A 19856-nucleotide genomic window follows, 5' to 3' on the forward strand; every position below is an offset into this window, starting at 1 on the left:
TTCAGTGATAAATTCAGCTGATAGAGTCAGAAACTAGTACCATGATTTCAATTATGAAGATGAATAGAAAAAAGAGGCATGTGGACAGAGAGGCCTTGAGGCATTCTTCTTTCCGTATTACAATGTATTTTTTTATTGTCTAGGATTTAGTCCAGGATTGAGATGGTGAAGATCATAATGATAAATTAAATGCTATCTCAGAAAATCTGGGTAAAATGAAGCTAGAGAAGGGGAAAGCTTTTTTGTAGGAAGAAGTGAGGGAAATCTTTATAACACCCTGCTAATAAAAAGGGTAGTTAGAGAGAGTTGAATTTCTATGGCAATTATTAATTTTGTATTTCTGATAAAACTCCTCATAATGAGGAAGAACAAATAGATTACTCTAAGATTGTACTGCAATATCAGAGGCTACGAATTAAAGTAAAAATAATTAGATTTAGACTTGTCATTATTTGATCTGTGAGTATAATCAGACAGCTGGCTGGAAATATCCTGTTATTCCTGTCCTGTTAGTTGTAGCCACTCACAGGAAAGAAAAACTAAAGGCTTGTTTTAAAGCAGGATGCTCAAATTTCTGTCCACGTTTTTTATGTGTATGTAAGTACTGTCTAAATAGGTCTCTCTGTGGCTGTTAGGTCTACGTTTGTATCTTGTTTCTGGTTTACTATGTAAATCATTGCATATAATAGCATGTAAGGGACACAAAAATTTACTGCTACTTTAGTATGCAGCCTTCTGTCTAGCATATGAGGGAATATGGTTGAGTCTTCAGATTTGTGTTGTGTACAGTAATATTTACACTACTGCTGGACTGGAGTCAGGGAGCTACGTCTGAGATGACTGCAACAGGGTAAAAGCCTCTGTCTCAGCAACCTAATGTGGCTTGTCTCAACAGCAGAGCAGGAGGCAGAGCTTAGACAAGTGCTCCTATTTGCTTCACTGAAAAGTAGATGTTAGTTTAAATACCCTTCAGTGGGGAATTTATGTCTTGGCACCTGCTCATGCTTGATTGCTTTGCCAGGGGCTAGATGATGGGTGCACAGGGTCTGTACCATCAGCCCTCCTAACTGATACTTCACCCTGGTGTGGGCATCTTTTTGGTGAACATCTGAAGAAATTGACACTCAATACATGATATCTAACAAATCTAAAAGAAACCTAGAGATGTAACTACACTTGTGGTCACACATTGCTGTGTCCTTGTAGTTTTCAAGCAACTTCTGGTGTTTCACTAAAGGAAACACCTGCTATTAATTTCTTTCAAGTGGTAATTCAGTTAATCTCAGAAGATTCAGCATTGGCTAGAAATAACAATATAGTCTGGAATCTGATGTGATGGTATGATGATGTGGTTTCACAAAGCTTTCATCTCTGAGCAAGTGCATTAGTGTGTGTCAGCTCTGTAGAGCACTGGATTTTATTTTTAGCATTTGCTTTGACTGTTATTTTGTTATACAGTATTACCTGGAATTTTTCTTACAGGTCCAGTTCATGAGACTGTGTATGATTTTTGGAGAATGATATGGCAGGAGCAATCAGCTTGTGTAGTGATGGTCACAAATTTAGTGGAAGTTGGAAGAGTAAGTTTTTGCTTTATTTTCTTTTAATGTTGCAAGCCTAAAGAAAAACTTGCTGATGAGACGTTTTCAGCAGAATGTGGAAGAGTCTTGTGAAGAACATCCCTGCATCCTGACAGGAGAGGAAGGGGGGAGGAGTTGGTAGACAGACATTGTTTTGGGTTATGGTACCGTGTAAAACCAAAGCTGTCTTCTGAAGTCTGGTACTGTGTTGCTTTCATGAGTAGCAAAAAATGATCTGAATCCAAAATCTGTATTTTAGCAAAATAGATTTGTATGTTAAGTCTCAAATGAACAGAGTAAGTGGAATAGTGAGCAAGTGTGCTTCTATTTCAGTGGCTAAAAATCAGCAAATTACTTTCAGTTTATCAGTAACACGTTCTCCTGGAAATGATATGAAAGTATCTGGGATTACTTGCAATAGTTTCATTACTGATATGAAATGCATCCCAGGTTAACAAAAGTGGAAACATATTCCTTAGCTCAGCACTAAAAAACCACAATTGCTCATTTAGAAATAAATCTTGTATCTAAGTACAGCTGTGTAAAGCTGTGGAAACTCCTTGTAGCCAGTGTTTAACTTAACAGAACACTCATTAGCTATGACAAGCCACATGTCTGATGCTCATTTCAGCAATAAATGTGATACAATGCATTACATGCAGTAATGTATCCTCAGGCTTTTATTTTCCTTTGGTGAAAAATCTGTTTCCATTTTGTGTGCAGGTCAAGTGTTACAAGTACTGGCCTGATGACACAGAAGTTTATGGTGACTTCAAAGTGACTTGCATAGAGATGGAGCCCCTTGCAGAGTACGTCGTCAGGACCTTCACACTAGGAAGGGTGAGCACATTTTGAAAGGGCTTGGCTAAAAACCTTTCCCCAGTAGGGAACAGAGGAACCTGTGCCCAGGAGTGCTTCTGGTACAATATCAAATCCCTCTGTCTGGGGTAGGCAGCCTCACCTCACCTTGAGGGTAATGCATTGCATCAGTGCTATCCAAGCACGTGTCTCACTGTGGGATTTTGAATTTTCCCAGAAATGTTGGCTGCTATCCTCTCCTCTTGGCAGTCACTATACCTCTGTGTCCTCACTTCCAAGCTGAGTACCCGGTTCTGAGTCATTCCTGTCATTCATCCCCATTCACTCTGCCCTGAACACTGCTGAGGCGATCTCACTTATACAAAGAACAAAACTGTGAATGCAATATATGTGATACAGGTTTAGTCTTCTGGTAAATCATTGTATTTGCCTGTAAATGTAGTGGGCTGTTGTCTCAATCGGCAAAAGTTCTGTAAATTTGTACAAATTGCATCTAAGTCCTTAAAAAAGAATCAGTTGAGGCAAAACTAGTAGGCATGGTAGCAAAAGTAAAAATTCCAAACTTCAGAATAAAAATTTACATCTTTAAGCTTTGTATGGCCTTTGCCTTAAATAATTGTTGAAGCAATGAAAACAGCGTGAAGATTCCATCAGTGTGTCAGTGTGCATTATTGTCACACATGTCAGACAACATTGTCTACTTTGAATTTCATAACTGTTTTGGGTTTCGTTTGTTTTTTTTTTTTTTCCAGAGAGGCTACAATGAAATCCGTGAAGTTAAACAGTTTCATTTCACTGGCTGGCCAGATCATGGAGTTCCATACAATGCCACAGGACTGCTTTCCTTTATACGGAGAGTCAAGCTATCTAACCCTCCCAGTGCAGGGCCCATTGTTGTCCATTGCAGGTATGTACAGAAGAAGTAGATGGGTTGTTTCCACAACTGTGTGTGTGAGCATTTACAACAGCCTCTTGTGAAGCATCCATCATTTTTAAAGTGCTTTGTTTTTGCTGTTCTTTTTTTGAATCACATAATTCATGCTGTGGTAGGATTTGGCTGTCCACAGCAATGTTTGGAAATAACCAGATTCTAGTACACTTTTCATAAAGAGAATAGCCAGAGATTTTCTTTTTCCTGCAAGAGCTGCACTAGCTTAATCATATGATACTTCAGGCCGTCATGTTAGGTAGCTTATGAGAATTTTGTGACAGCATTCAAGAATAAGTGTGAATACAGCTGCTTTCATAGCTTGATGTTGAATATAGTGTCTAAACAGATTATTAATTTAAATCAAAGTAAGCAAGTACATGAAGGAAGATGGAATGAGGTTAGTGGCAAAAAATACAGAAAGTTGTTTTTCCTGTGCAAGTTCTGCAAGGATTGTGTTGCTGGGACACAGTTCTTTGACAAATAGTAGTTTCTTTGCACTGTCAAATGTTTAATTCTGTTCTGTATATGAAGTTACTCAATCTTTACAGATTTTATTAATTTGCTGTGCAAAAACTGTAGCTCTGTATAAAACCAAAATAAATCAAGAGAGAACCTTCTGTATACTGTTAAATGTGCTGCCTGAACTGGCCTGGAGCTTAGCCAGTGAAACATACACTTGAATTTTGTATTTTAAGGTATCACTTAAAAATCATTCTTAGTCTTATTAAATAAAAACAAGAACTGTCATATATTAAAGTGCATGAGCTTAATCATCCTCCAGATTTGACTTAAACTAACTTTTCATTTTTACTTGAAGTACTGATATTGGTGATGAAAGGAGGAAAATTAGTACTTTTTTTTGCTGTTAGTGGATCAAATTTGATTGAAAATGACCATTTTGAGCACATCAAAAGATTTAAAGAACATTATGAAAGAGAAGGAGATAAGATAAAAATTGGGTAGTAGTCAGGATGAGAGAACTGAATAACTTGATAGAAATGCTCTCATTAATGGGTTTATAAAGTTCATAGGTGGACCATTCCTAATGGTATTTACTGGTTCTTTTTAGTGCTGGTGCTGGACGAACAGGCTGTTATATTGTGATTGATATCATGTTAGATATGGCAGAAAGAGAAGGTGTTGTGGATATCTACAACTGTGTCAAAGCCTTACGGTCCCGTCGCATCAACATGGTACAGACAGAGGTACGGCATTTCCCCTCTAAATTATGCAGTGCTTTCTGGAATGACTGAGGTCAACAATTCACTGCTACTCTGAAAAGAGCAGGCAAGTGGCCCTGATGAGGGGTTATCTCCATTGGGGAACACTGCTCAATGCAATCAGCACCCAGGACCAGGAGAGTGGAACAAACCTGTCAGCTCTTTCAGTCTTCACACAAACAAGTGCTCACCTAGCTTTGTAACAAAAGGAGAGCAAGCAGGATTTTTTTAGGCCTGGCTGGCATGTCACTTCTGGGCAGGGGTGTCAGCAATTCCAGAAACCCCAAGCTGAAATTTCAGAAGGTTGCCACCGTGTTTTTACTATCTCCAACTACTTTATCCATATTTGACTTACCTGTGGACCTTTGCATCCATTTCACTCTCTCTTTTCAACTTCAGTTTTATTTGCTTTATTTGCTCAGGGTGAGTAAATATAATAGGCATTGTATTGCAATTGACAGGAGACCTGATAGAAATAGAAATGCAGTTGTCTAAGACTCAGGATATCACAAGGAAAGTCAGAAAAAAACCTGGGAAGCAATGCTATTTCTGTTGGGACACACCTGAATTTTTTTACTGGCCTGGAGCTGACAGTCAGACAACTGATGTATGAGCTTGCACGTGTGTAAGGAGAGTGCATCGTGCTAAATAATTGCTAATCACACTGGTAGTCCCTGAAGCAATTTACACTTTGTGCTAGTATTATAAGACTGAAAGCTGTTTTTAAAAAACCAAAATGAGTAAAGCCAATAAGTTTCTGGCAGAAATCCACAATCACCACAAGAAAACAGAAAACCTCCTGTTAAATAAATTGCTGTGCCTGTTCTGTTAAGTTTTACTGAATTTAAATTGGTTCTGAGTAGAACATCCTTGTTAACTGCATCCCAATTAGGACAAGACTGTGGTTGAACTAAAGTGCTATTTAATGGCTTGATGGACACTACCTTGAATGAGTTTTACCTGTGGAGGAGATCTGTTTACTCTAAAAGAAAGAAAAGATACATTGTTTTTAAATGGCTGTGATTTTTATTTCTTTGTCTAATTTGTTAGGAGCAGTACATCTTTATTCATGATGCCATTCTAGAAGCTTGTCTGTGTGGAGAAACTGCCATTCCTGTCTGCGAATTCAAAGCTGCTTATTTTGATATGATTAGAATAGACTCTCAGACAAACTCTTCACATCTCAAAGATGAATTTCAGGTATTCATAGTTCCTACTAACTCTTAATGTGACAACAATTTTTTTGCCTCTGGATACATTTAAATTATTTTAGGGGAAAGAGTTTTCATATCACGTTTCTAGCTTTTGGTGCCTTACTTTTAGTCCACAAAATAAAACACCCATATTTATGAGCTTTGCGAAGGTTTTTTGTAAATGTTGAATACCTTCCTTTGAATAAAATTGCTGTAGATATCTGTTTGGAATAAAGAGCACTGACTGGGAGCAAGAAGAGATTTGGCTTGCATTTACACAGCTAAGGCAAAGCTCATTAGTGTTCCAAAGAATCCTCTTGTTTTATTCCTTTTGGAAGGGGTGATGTAACATGAGTTCACTGGTACATAAAATGCCTTTTGCTCCTTCATCTTAAGCCCCTTTGAAAACCCGTGGCACGTCCATAAGACAGATAGAAGTCCTTCTTTGCCAGCGCCTCTTATTTTCCTATTTTGCAGTATTTCAAAGCAAAACTTGAGGAATCTCAAGTCCATTGTCTCACAGTTCAGCGTGCTAAAGCCAGCGTCCTCTCTCCCTTAGACTCTGAATTCTGTGACCCCTCGCCTGCAAGCAGAGGATTGCAGCATAGCCTGCTTGCCAAGGAACCACGACAAGAATCGCTTCATGGATATGCTGCCACCTGACAGATGTCTGCCCTTCTTAATTACTATTGATGGGGAGAGCAGCAACTACATCAATGCTGCTCTTATGGACGTAAGAGAGTATCTCCTTTGTCTGTGTAGTGTGCCATGAAAAGCTCTGTAATATGAGAGAGAATACTTGCTGGTTTAAGAAGGGGTGATTCTTAGTGCCCAGTAAAACAGTCCTAGCAACTAAGGGTGGGGGGAATGGGTAAGAAACCCCACCAGTTTCTGTTGCTTGTTCAGAAGGTTTGTTATCTTTTGTCTTTTGCATCCTTGTGGGGCCCACTGGAAATCTCCCCTTTTCTACAGCATTATATAAAACTCTGTCTCCAGCTCTTCAAGCCTCAGCGGTATCTCTAAAATAGTCTGTTTGGCTGGAAGTAAATATCACCTACCAGAGCATGAGGTTACTATTGCTAATTTATAAAAAAACAACTTTGTATATTGAGGCAGGAGAGACACAGGAAAAGCAGAAAAAGAGTTTTTCTTTGGCATGCTTGGGGATGGGGTTGAGGTTTTTTTGTTCGTATTTTGAGTTGCAGCTCTTTAAAGTTGAAGATTGAGTGACAGGAGTATTGTCTTAGGGGAAAAGGTGAATTAATGGGGAAAAATGGAAATGAACCTACTTACAGGTGTCTGATCGATAACGCAGTTCATCACAACGTGCTGTCGGATATCTGCCTGCTACCCCCCCCTCAAGATTTCCAAAGTTAGGTCCCTAAAGTGACTTTTATAGTAAATACTTAATTAGGTGGCTGATTTTCAGGAGCATCTCCCCTTCCTAAAAAAATGACATACTGTCAGAAACTGCCTTGTCAAGAAGAGATGCTGGGAATAAAATGGCAAATAGCAGCAGGAATCAGCGGGACTGAATGGTATATTCATCCCAGAGTTCTGCCTGAGCTAGTGCAGGAAACATTTGAGCTGCTGGCAAAATGCAGTCCCTAATCTCACAATTAGCTATTGTGGCAAAGAAATAGAGGAGTAGCATGTGTGAGACCAATCTATTAGGGAGTCACTGGGTCTGAGTGGATGAATTAAAGCAGTGAGCAGAATTTTGGTAGCAACCAAAATTGTTTCAAATTACAGTTAAAATTACATTGAGCACCTGGATAAAATTGATTTGCTATGGACCAACGAACCCCCCCAGCTGCATGGAGGACTGTGATTTGAAGAGAAAGGAATACCATGCAGGTTGGGCAGCTGGGTGGCTGGAGGACTCTGAGTATGTAACAGTGTGTGGCAGGCAGGGATAGGACCAAGCAATGAATTAATGGGTGAGAAATCATAGGCAAGCAAGGAAAGACAAAATAGGTAGTAATAGGTATTAATGATTAATAAGTAATTTTAAGTAATTAGGTAATAATAAGTGATTACTTAAGTAAGTAATTAATAATAATAAGTAATAGGTAGTAATAAAAGGAAAAAAGTAGCTGGGAAAAAAAAGTAATGTATTACACTGAAGGCATTTAACAAGGCTGTAAGTACAGGGTTTGAGCTTCAAGTAATAAAAGCTTTTCCTTATGCTTTCTCTTCTGTTTGTTTTTTAAGACTGGTTTATCCAGACAGGGGGACCCCACTCTTGGGCAAGGAAAGGGGAAATGCAATAGCAGAACAGAAATGAGAACTTCACCCTTTCCACCATGTACAAGCCCTCCTATTTCCTCAAGGAGGTGTCTGCTGTGCATTGAGACAGCAGATCTCCTGCCTGGTCTTTTTTAAAACCTGATCATTTCAGACTCAGTATTTTCTCTCATCTCGGGAAAGACCAGCAATGACTGGGAAGAGGTCTGGGGAAACATCAGCTAGTGCATGTTTTATTTCTAAAATATGCAAGGAAAAATCAATATTAGAAGAAGATGATCTAGGAAGTAGGACACAAGCTGCTACTACCCCCGTATATTTCCAATATCCATTAGTAATAGCAAATATTTAAAAAATTGGTAACCTCCTTATTCTGTTGTCAAACAAGTATGGATGCTAAAGGCATTAATTTGTTACCAATTTATAGCAAGCAGAGGGTGAAAAGAATTGTATTTTTTCATTCTAGGCCTCACACTATACTCTTTGAGGGTATACCAGTAAACTGCCTATTAAGGCCCTCTTATCAGTCTTCAAACAAGCACTTTTCATATCAAAAGTAGTTTAGCTGCCCTACCAGGTCTTTCTTCTAGGTTAATTTACTCTACTTAATTCAGTGAAAAAACAGCACCATTGCTTTTTTACCATCACATTTGTTAAACACAGGGATCTCTGTGTTGCCAAGAGCAGTCCCACCCCTTTGTCTTCAATCTTGTGACTTAGAATCCCACCCACCTACAAAAATATTCACCATCTTACTCTGCTTCTCAGATTAATCTGTCAGTGCTTCCTTGCCGGTTAATATCTGTATTCCTTCACTGCTCATCTCTTCTATGTGTAGTTGCAAATTGCCTGCAAAAAACTTCTGATCTCTCCTCTTCTGCTTCTGCTCCTAATACATGTGCTGCAGGGACTTGGCCCCTCTGCTATTAGTTCCATCTCAGCTAACTTATGCAAGCTTGGGAATTTGCAGTTGTGTATAATGCAGGATACAGAAAATGGACTCTGCTGTCATGACAGGAAATAGTATTTTGCTGTTTAACTTCTGCTGTCTGCTGGATATGGGCCCCAGTTATGCTGAAGCGACCTTCTGTGGTGCTCTGTGGGTGAACTTGTGGCTGAGACAAGAGAATGGAATTTAGGATTGGGTTTAGTCCTTGGTTCAGTCACAGAGCTCACATGTAACCTGCTGTGGATGGGGTTGCCTTCTGAGACCTCTGCTCTACAACACGGGGAGGTTTTCTGCTCAGTTTCCTGGACATGGTGCCTGCGGGAGTAGGGTTGCCAGAGTCTCAACTCAGCAGATCCCTGGGGAGTGTCTTCAATGCTCCATGAATATCTGAACTGAAACAGGGCTTGGTCTGTCAGAAAGCAGAAGATTACTGAATAGAGTAACCACTTTGTTCTTATCAGAGAAGATAATATCTTTCTAACATCAGCTTGGGTGAAATCTGGTGTAATTTATGTCACGGCTTTGTTCTGTTTATGTTTTTTTCTGTTGAAGTGTTTGAGTGGAAGTTATGAAGTACTTTCTCTACTGGTGCTAATAAAATCATTTGCCTTTACAGAGCTACAGGCAGCCGGCGGCTTTTATTGTCACACAACATCCTTTACCAAACACTGTGAAAGATTTCTGGAGATTAGTGTACGACTATGGCTGTACTTCCCTTGTGATGTTAAATGAAGTCGACTTAGCACAGGTTAGTCTGGGGCTCCAGTTTTCCGTGTACCATCACGAGCTTTAGTCCCTCTGGATCCACTGCATGATCAAAATGTGGAGCAGAGCAGTGACTTGACAATTATTCCCTGCTTTACAGCAACTAATTAACACTAGTTGCTCAGTAAAGGTTAGGTGAGATGTCAGCAGTGGAATAAGGCAATGCTCAGCTGGTAGCTTGCCATTTAATTAAATTATGCCTGTTTTGCTTTGGCACAGGGCTGCCCACAGTACTGGCCTGAGGAAGGGATACTGCGGTACGGTCCCATCCAAGTGGAATGCATGTCGTGTTCAATGGACTGCGATGTCATAAACCGAATTTTCAGGATATGCAACCTAACAAGAGTAAGCATTAACGTAACAATATGTAAGGGAAAAAATATGTCATTCTTAACACCCTCTAGGCTCTTGTGGTTTTTCATTTTGAATAGTAGTAAAACACTAATTCTTAAGACATTACCCAGAAAAGAGTCAGTCAAGCCTCGATATCTAATACGAATCTGTAGTACTTTTCTATAGCTGCATGTTAAGCAGAGAGAGCAGTAAGGTGAATGACCACTTCTGTGGCATTTTCCCCTGGTGAGCACAAGATACACGAGAAGTATGATCTTTTTTAAGCATGGAGGGAAAGAAATGAGCCAGTAACGAACACACAGGGACAAGTATTTAATTCATAGCTTCCAGAAGACCTCTTTTGTGGTGAATCAGGAACAGAAGTGGTGAGGCTCCTGAGAACAGGCACCTTCTCAGCCTAAAATGCAAGAACCACAACAATAAAAAGCAGATTTGGGCACCTTGCAAAGCAAGGTGTTAAAAAACTCTGAAAGCTCCTCTGCTTCTGAAGGGTTCGGTACCACTGTGCCTCAACCTACGTTTATCAGTTTGTCAACTTCAGTAGCAGTGCCAGCCTTGCATTCATTGACTCTTTTTCACACATTGCACCATCTTGTCTTTTTCCTGTCCTGTAATGTAGTATTTTGCACTATAGCAGCATCTTCTCAAACTCTGTTTGCCACACAGGGTCTCTCCTCTAGATCACCTCTTTAAGTCACTTATTTTTATTGCTTATGCATGTATCACTGTTCTGTATGCGGTCAACCAGCAATTTCTATTTTACTCACCATTAATACTTTTATCTTTATTTACTGAACGAACTCACCACAAACTGCTAGTTGGTTTATACTTCTGATTTAAACTAATGTTGAAGAAAAGGTGTAGGGAAAACGTATTACTGAAATATATATTTATTTTATTTTATTTTGGTTACATTTTCATTTTTCAAGGTGCAGAGATCAGTTTGCATGTGGCCAGTATTTTATTAAAACCTTTATTTTGTGTATATTCAGAGCTAAAGAAAAGATTTTCAATTCTTAATAACATGTTTGGAACCTACCGGAAGCTAAAGTGTAGGCACACTGGCAAATACTACACCATAGTGCTTTTTTTGTTGTATTTTGAGAAATTTTTTTGTTTGTTTATTAGTTTCACTTATTCCTTCTCTTCTTTTATATGATGTTTTGGTTTTCTGCTTTGCTACTTACCATTGTCTTCCATGCCTTTTCACCTTTACATCTTGCTTCTAAATAGCCTCTCTATTCTGTTTTTCCTTTCCTAAAGTCCACATTCCTACTCCTTTTCATCTTCTTCAGCTCCAAGAAACTAAAGAGACTATTTGTTCTTCCAATTATTAAGGCCTTTCTTGTGACAGCATGGCATCTAGCTCTCCTTCTGTGGCATCTAGCACAAAGAAGCTGAGAGACTGGCAGCAAGGCTGTGATATTTATCTTAGTTTGGCAAAGGGAACACTTCCAGGCAAATAGTCTTATTTGTACACTGATATTACTCATTGTTTATTAATAATAAGGTCAGATCATTCATGGGGACCAAAGGTCCCCATTTCTGTATGTCTAAGAATTGAACTGTGATGTCTTTTATTGGTTATTGATGTTAAGGATAAAAAGCCTTGACACGTAGCCTCTAAGGAATTGAGAAGTCAGGATAGGTTACATTAGTGATTGATAAACTGTGGATTGAAGAGCTATGATGTTGTCTTCAGTGTAGTTCCCCTTTTTGACATCTTCCTTGATCTCAAGTGATAGGAATTGTTGGAGACCCTACCATGCAATGTATGTGCATGTTAGAATCTGTTCATAATGTAAACACTTAAGTTTCATGTTAGTTTCATATTTTGGTTTTCTAATCCAGGGCCTAAAGGTGCCATATTGACCTAAATCTCTTTCGTTCCCCTCAGCCACAGGAGGGTTATCTGATGGTGCAGCAATTCCAGTATTTGGGGTGGGCTTCTCACAGAGATGTACCAGCTTCGAAGAGATCATTCTTGAAGTTGATCCTCCAGGTTGAAAAATGGCAAGAGGAATGTGAAGAAGGGGAGGGCCGGACCATCATCCATTGCCTGTGAGTAACTGGGAGAAATTTATATTTCTGCTCTTGAGAACTGCTTAGAAATTAATTCTTGCTTTAAATTCAATCAGTATTCTTATGACTACATTTTTTTTGCATATGCCATTGGGTTTTTTATTTTAAAAAAAACAAAAAAAAACCCCAAAAAACAGTGCTACTGTAGGCTGGCTTTTGGTCAGCTTTGGGATTTGCCTGTGCCGGGTCAGGATACCCTGGAAATTAGTATTTTAGACATGTTGCTACAGTGATGCTGTATATTGTCTCCTTCTGTACGTGATAGCTTGTTTTTCAGGTACATAATGTGGACAGATCAGTTTCTTCTGTATGGTTTCAGTAAGGACATTTTTTTGTACAGACTGTCAAATTGGTGTTTTTTACGTATCTCTTGCATACTGTCTATTGCATTTTTTTACCCAGAAGACCTACTGTATTTTGGGGGGCTTAGACTGAAAACTATGGAGATTTGAAATCAGAGAAAAGGTCTATAATATGCTACATGATCCTAAAAGTGTTGTTGGTAAATGACCAGTGGCTGCTTATCTGATGTTAATATTTAAATAGGAGATGGTTTGGAAGTTTTTAAAAGATGGCATCTTTTTATCCTTAAGCAGGGAATGACCAGTCTCTCTCCTACCTTATTTAAATATAAAGTTTAAAACTTGAAATTGAATTATACATTTATCCTTAATTTTCAAAAAAGCTTCTGCTTAAAGGTTCAGAATTAACTTGTGGCCCTTTCTGCCTACCTCTCTTCATCATATGTGAAAGTTTCTGGATAATTTAAAATTAATAAGAAGGAATAACTCCCTTAATTTCTTTGAAATGAAGATTAAAATAGTTCAGAAGTGTCCCTTAAGGTCAACAAGAAATCAGATCAGTGAAGCCTTGGCATTTCTCTGGCTGGATAATCCTCACACTGTAGGATAATTTAAGTGAGTCTCTTCCCATAGCTAAGTGGAAAATGTTATACTTGGTACTGAACTTGCTTTTGGATTCCTGTAAGTAGTACTTACCATTGAGCTTAGTTTTCTATTTCTAATGCCCATGTAAATTGGGCTGTAGCAGAGCTGAGCAGAGTGGTGGGCTGTAAGGGCAGAATTCAAGAAAAGTCACAGAGGAAGGTCAGAAACAGCAAACATCTCAGACCAAATCTACTGGAGCTGCGAGGATACCATCAAAGCCTGGTCTCCCTGTGGGACTCAAGAATCTCTGGTGCTTACAGAGTGAAAGAACCAAAATGCATTTTGAATGCTCTCTTACACCATAGTGACATTTAACCACCTCTTTCCCTTGTGTACAGAAACGGCGGTGGGCGGAGCGGGATGTTCTGTGCCATCGGCATTGTGGTTGAGATGGTAAAAAGGCAGAACGTGGTGGATGTTTTCCATGCTGTGAAGACTCTGAGGAACAGTAAGCCCAACATGGTAGAAACTCCGGTAAGCACCAGCCCATGGGATTTACTGGCAAATGCCAGGGAGCCAAAGTATCTCTCATGTTCTCAGCGCCCTGCCCACAAAACAGAGCAACCCTATGTTGGGCTACAAGAAGAAAGGGACATTTATTGAGTGTACGCATAAATCTGTGTCATGAGAGGCCAGGCTAAGTATTTTATTTTGTAGTGCTACCATACTTTTCGCAAATAAAATTCTGAGTTAACAGAGTACACTTCATTCCCCAAAAATAACCTGGTTTATTTGAAGAGAAGTTGCAGCAGGTTGTGCTCACACAAACCATCTTGAGATTTCACAGCAAGGCATTTCTTTTTGGTAGAAGTAAGTTGTGAAGTCCACACTAGTAGCTGGAGATGTGAATATTTTGCTTCTTGGTAGCAACTGCTGCTTTGGAAGCTGTATTCAATCATGGTAAATTTCATTACTCAGATTTGCAGTAGTCAAAATGATAACTTACACCTTTAAAATCAAAGATTTGTATCTTCTGTGTTTGAAATTAATATATAGAATCATAGAATCACTTAAATTGGAAAATATCCTTAATTAAATCCAACAGTTATACTAAATAATAAACAAATAAACAATAAAATACTATAAACATTATTAGTCTGAAGTAACAAAACCTGAAGAGTATGTATGTACATTGCCAGTATTCAAAATAACCTTTACTTTTCTAGTCAATCTTTATGTGTACAGTATGAGTGCATATCCATCTGTGTAATCACTTCAGTCACAAAAACTGAACATTGTGGAAAGTCCCTAAAAATCCTCCAAACCTGTTTTGTTGGGTTTTTTGCTTCCTGTAGGTGAATGTGAAAGCAGTTTAGACAGTGTGGGCCATTTGACTCTCACAGTGCCAGCAGCCAGTCTCACTTTTCAGCCAGCAGGCTGCCTACAGCATAAGAATCAGGGGTGCCAGTTGAAATTAAAAACCTTTTGCAGTTTATGCATGGTGAAAATTGCTTCAAACCCTGTAAACTTGCATATTGAGTAAAACAGATGAAGAGGCCCGTTCCCATATTGCCTTTTTTTCCAGTTGTTACTGTTTACTTGATATCAAGTGGCATGATTTGCTTAATTGTTGTTCATCATTTCCATCCCTTGCCACCACATAAATTAAGAAGATGGTTAAAGTGTTAAGAGATAAAGCATCCTGTGTGTACCCAGTGACACTGGGCTAGGTATTGCTGGTTTTGCTGCAAATACTTCGCAGTCTTGCTGTGCCATAGACATCTGAGACACAGCATGCTGAAATGCTGCTTGAATTTCGGTCCACTTCTATGAAGAAAAGAGGTCAGATCACATGAAAAATTACTTGTGTCACTGTAAAGGAAGGCCAAGGTAGAGATTGTGTGCATTTCTGATAAGTGGTCTGTAAACTTATATTTTGTTTCAAAATAGTCCTGAATTCCATTGCAGCTTTAATCTGCAGTTAGTGAATTTCTGTAGTTAGGTGTTTCTGTTGTGTGAGGTTTTGTTCAGTACTCTTGAACAGCAGAAGCTGTTGAGTTGTTAGTTAGAAAGCAAACCAGGAATAATTATACATGACAATGCTGTCATGTGCCCTACATTGGGTGACATGATCAGATAACAAATATGAGCAGCGCAGTAAAGCCTCTAAGATATCCTCACCACTTCCTGCTAATGGATCACACTGTCTTCCTTTGCAAACAAAAATAAATCACAAAAGCAGATTTGTTTTGTTAAGCTGCAAGGACAATAGAGATTGAAGTAATTTCCTTGGGCTTTCTTCTCTTTCTTGCCCTCTCCTTCTCTACCTCCCTCCACTAATATCAGCTCACAACAGCAGCCTTGTTAAGGAAAAATGCTTACCGTGATGATATTTTGAGCTTTAACCTCTCTTAAATGTGCATCTGAGCTCGTGGATGTTGCATGAACACAACTGTACAAATGGGCTGTGTGCCCACAGCAGCTTTGTGTCACAGCTCAGTATTCCCTGGCTGTCCAAGCAGCAGGCATGGGTTAAATTCTTAGTATCAGCTACCTTCAATATCAGAGTCAATGTGCTTTCACTGCAAGAATGCTCTGGCTGATAGGAGAACTTCTCATGTTTGATAAACCAGTTAAGAAGCTGAAAAAATCAGAGAAGCAAATAATTTAATTTCATGATCAGTTGTTGGTTTTTTTTCCAGTTCGTTGGTTAAGGTGAGTTTTTAAATCAGAGCTGCTAATATACTTGTGTAGCAAGGGGGGAATGAAAAAAAAAAAAAAAAAAGGAAAACCAAAGAACGTCAGGCTTGAAGTTTAAATTGCACAGTAGTTATCAAACAGTATTCTTGATCATAGATACTTCTGCCAGTACTTTGAAATCTTAATTTAACAGCTTCTCTTTTTTTCCTCTCTTTTCTTCATAAAGGAGCAATATCGCTTCTGCTACGATGTTGCACTGGAGTACTTGGAATCCTCTTAGTTGGAATGGATGTGACAAAGTTCACCAAATACATGAATCTCAATAAGCTGTTTTGACAACAGTTCTTGATCCTGTGAAGAAAGATTTTAGGGGAAGAGGGGGGTGGGAGGGATTTTAAATTTTAAATGCAAAGTATTTTTCTTATGAAGTTGTGTATCTTAATAAAAGAACTCAATCTGTTTCTATGCTTGTATACAGTATCAACATTTAGTGCCACATAAATACTATTTAATGAAAACCAGAGTCAGAAGAGATTTGCTCAAATTAGGACTTCTCAGTGTTTGTATATGCAGCCGTCTCTCAATTAAAGTAGAGCGACCATCTGTTGCATGTATCAATATTTCCTATATGGTATTAATTTTTTTTTCTTTTGATACATTGTTAAAGTACAATAACAGTGCAGATTGACAGTAAGGTTCATTCTTTATACGTTTCAAGTGTTGCATATATATATATTATATATAGTAAAAAAACTGGCTTATTTTGTTTTAATGTGCAATGATGGCTGGATCACATAAAGATCTTTATAAAGAAACTTAAACATAAGCCAAAGACTCAAGTGTAAATATGTCTATATGGAGAAAGCACATGTATTTATTGTTTACTTGCATTCCTTTTTTGATGGCTGAAAAAAGAAGAATCATTTTTCTTGAAGAAGGCTTTTTTTGCTGAAATCAAGTGTAAACAATTTTTGTAGTTTATTTTTTGTATGTTTTAGTGTAAGTAGAAGACATACTTTTTATGCATAGACCAAGAAACATTGGTATAGTGGTTTTGTTGTGTACATGCTTGTGGTTCAAATCCATGTAAACAACTCAGATATAGGAGGTCTTTAACTATAGGACCAAAATCAGAACATTTTCCTGAAAATGTATAGTTTTTCACAGTTGTGTTAGTTGAGTACTGATTACAGAACTATGTAAGGAAGGGTAGATATCAAAATGGCCTTGCCTACGACTTGCACAATATTGGAATACATTTTTAAGCACCATTAAAATTGTAAGGAAGCCAGTTGTTTCAAAAAACTGTTGAAGCACAGGTCAAGAGGAGGGTTACCAGACAAACAGAGGGAAAGATAACTCTGCAGATACCCTTCAGGGTAAAAAAGTACTTGTTTAGCAAATTGTTCAATTAAGCAATGTTTATTTTGGTGTTGACGAACCTGTAAGCTTTGCTTCCAAGAAAGCAAAATTTGAATAAACCAATGCCAGATTCTAATTATAGTTGTGTACAAAGTATTACTGTGCTTTTGCTTAGCTTGTGTCCTTGTATGTTCACAAGGTTTCCTATATTTTACCAGCTAAAATCATTCCATTCTCTTGTTGGTCTTTTTTAGAACTGACAGTAAAATGATAAGGTGCTTTTAAATATTCTGTAAAGTATGAGTGAATTAAACTTTTATTTAAAGATTATTTTATATTCTTCTGTATTTTGATACCCTCTCACTTACTGTCCTTCTTGAAGAGTCATTCTTGTCTAGAAGACCAATGTAGTTGATTAAGGAGAATCTTAACAGGAAATTCTGATATTTTTCGCCTCAGTGTTTTAGAGAGTAGTTGAGAAGATCCCATGTCATCTGTAGTCTCTAAGCTTCATTTCTTTCAGACACATGGAATTACCTATCTAACACTACAAATGGCTCAGAATGATTAGAGAAATGCTGCTTCTTAGATTTTTTTTCAGTGCCTTCATCTGTATTGTGTAGAACTTCACCTCTTCCAGATCTTAAAAAAAAAAAAAAAAGTCTCTCTCTTTTGTCACCTATTGTTAGTTCCTACCTGTAAACATCAAGGTAAACAAATGAGGTTTGAAAATGTTCATTGGGTCTCTGTTCTCAATACTCAGAATTGCTCTTTATTTTTCTTTTGCCACATTGGAAAAGGGATTATAAGTTGCATGCAGCAGAACTACAACATTCCCAGCATTCTCTCTGAGGCCATAGTGTTTGGCTAAATTTACCAGTCAAACTCCTGGATATATCATCTAAAGTTAGCTGTCTGGTCACTACATTTTGTGAAAGCAACACACCTTCTTCACAGACTGCTACATCCTGACTGTTAACATGTGTCTGGGACTAGATGAATTAGACTCTGGAAAACCTTTCTTTGCTGTCCATAAAGGTGTTGAGTAGATTGGTATTGCAGTATAGATTAAATTTTTGATAGATGAGATGAGTAGCTCTTAATGTTGTGGAATGCTAACATCAGATTCCATATTGTCCAGAGTGATTTTAATGTGGGGTTTTTTTTCCTTTTATGATAAAAACCGTAGTATTACCATTATAGTGCCATGGAGGGAGAGAAGTATCCCTGAGTATAGGCACCTAAAGAGTAAATGTTTTACTTGCTGTGGCAGTGAAAAGCCACCAAGCTTTTCACACCAACACAAAAAGTAAGTATGAAGAGAGCACATGGGCATCAAGTCAGAATACAAAGAGGAAGCATGAAAGACTTTATGAAGAAGTGTGAAATGAGTCAAATTTGAAATGAAGTTGAAGCTGGTCTAATGTCAGATAATTAAAGGAACCAAGGGAGTGTGCAAGTTCCCAAATGGGTGATTGCTCTGTGCAAGAAGGTATTCTTTGTTCTAGAACTGACAAGTGAATACTCCAGTGTCATAGGCTCTGTAGTTGCAAGTGGAAGGAGTTCTGAGTGTTGCTTCAATGGCTTTGGTTCATCTTCTATAGAACAGTAACCAAAGAGGTAACAGGAATGTGTTCTAATTTATCTGAATTTTCCCTAAGTAATCAGATCTTAGGATCCAACTCTGAAGGACCATATCAGGCCTCAAGCTTGTTAAATCCTTGAAAGTGTCTAAAGTGGTGTTATGGAGACTGAAGTTTGCTAAAATCATAGCTATTAAATCTGAGCACCCTATATGAAGAGGTGTGAAGAGACCCAGGTTTTGAATTTTTGTCCAAGTCCTGAGAGATCAGACCCCAGCTGGCTGATCAGATCCTAGAATTTACTTTTCTTGTTTCAGGTGCCTGTCAGGAAACAGCAGCTTTCAAAGAAGCTTCTCCTTCATGGAAAACAGTCATAGGCACGAGTCTGAAGCTTGAATCTTGGTATCCTCAGTCTATGCACGCAGTTACTGTGATTTATTTCGTTCAGGAAGTTGCCAAGGTAATAGAATTATGTAATTTACGGTACATTCTTACCTTGCTCAAGATACTACATTAAGAAATAGAATATTCCATTAATAAACATGAAAGCAAAAGCTACAGCAGGGGTATGCTCTTTCAAATGGGTTAATAATTTCCAGAACCAGAGGCCTAAAAAAGCTAACTGGGCAAGCAGTGGTAGTGAAGTGCTGTGTCATTGAGCCTCCAAGGAGAATTGAAATGTTAAAGGACACACGGAAAGGGCAGCCTGAGAAAAAACGTTGCAGAATCATTGCATGACCAGGCCACCTGGACTGACAAATGACTCTTATAAAAGGGCTCTTTGAAGCTTCATTCTGCTGCTGTGTCAGAAGAAACCCTGAGATCTTGAAATAGATGTAAAAGCTGCTTTTATAGTGCCCTGCTCTGTACTGAAAAGAAAAGTAACTCATTTTCTGCTGTACTTTCCTGTGTCACAGAGAGGTCTGAATTGAGTTAAGCGATCCTAATCTCACAAAAGAACCTTTGTGGTGTTTTATTGCTAGTGCTGTTCTTCTGTTAAACAGTCGAAGGTCTTGTAACCTCTGCATATCCAGGATAGTCAAGGGTATCTGTGAATATTCACCTACTGAGGCTGAATAATCTGCTAGAAACAGGCTGTGTATAGTGAGGGTGAGACTTGCAGAATATGAAGAGATTTAGTCCCATAAATTTCAACTTTATGCAGCAAAACCTTGTCTTCACTT

At 38.4% G+C, this 19856-nt stretch overlaps 1 protein-coding gene across 1 annotated transcript in view; it reads left to right on the forward strand.

Moving 5' to 3' along the window:
• PTPRK (protein tyrosine phosphatase receptor type K) overlaps positions 1 to 17400 on the forward strand; it is a 391893-nt gene extending 374493 nt beyond the window's left edge. The window contains 11 exon segments of the mRNA XM_030447604.1: positions 1483 to 1580; positions 2304 to 2420; positions 3152 to 3306; positions 4400 to 4535; positions 5601 to 5750; positions 6303 to 6476; positions 9556 to 9687; positions 9924 to 10049; positions 11956 to 12119; positions 13426 to 13561; positions 15954 to 17400. Coding sequence (XP_030303464.1) covers positions 1483 to 1580; positions 2304 to 2420; positions 3152 to 3306; positions 4400 to 4535; positions 5601 to 5750; positions 6303 to 6476; positions 9556 to 9687; positions 9924 to 10049; positions 11956 to 12119; positions 13426 to 13561; positions 15954 to 16007 — 1442 coding nt within the window. The 3' untranslated portion in view covers positions 16008 to 17400.
• The last annotated feature ends 2456 nt before the right edge of the window (positions 17401 to 19856 follow it).

This window comes from Calypte anna, chromosome 3 (assembly GCF_003957555.1).
Source record: "Calypte anna isolate BGI_N300 chromosome 3, bCalAnn1_v1.p, whole genome shotgun sequence".
NCBI lineage: Eukaryota > Metazoa > Chordata > Aves > Apodiformes > Trochilidae > Calypte > Calypte anna.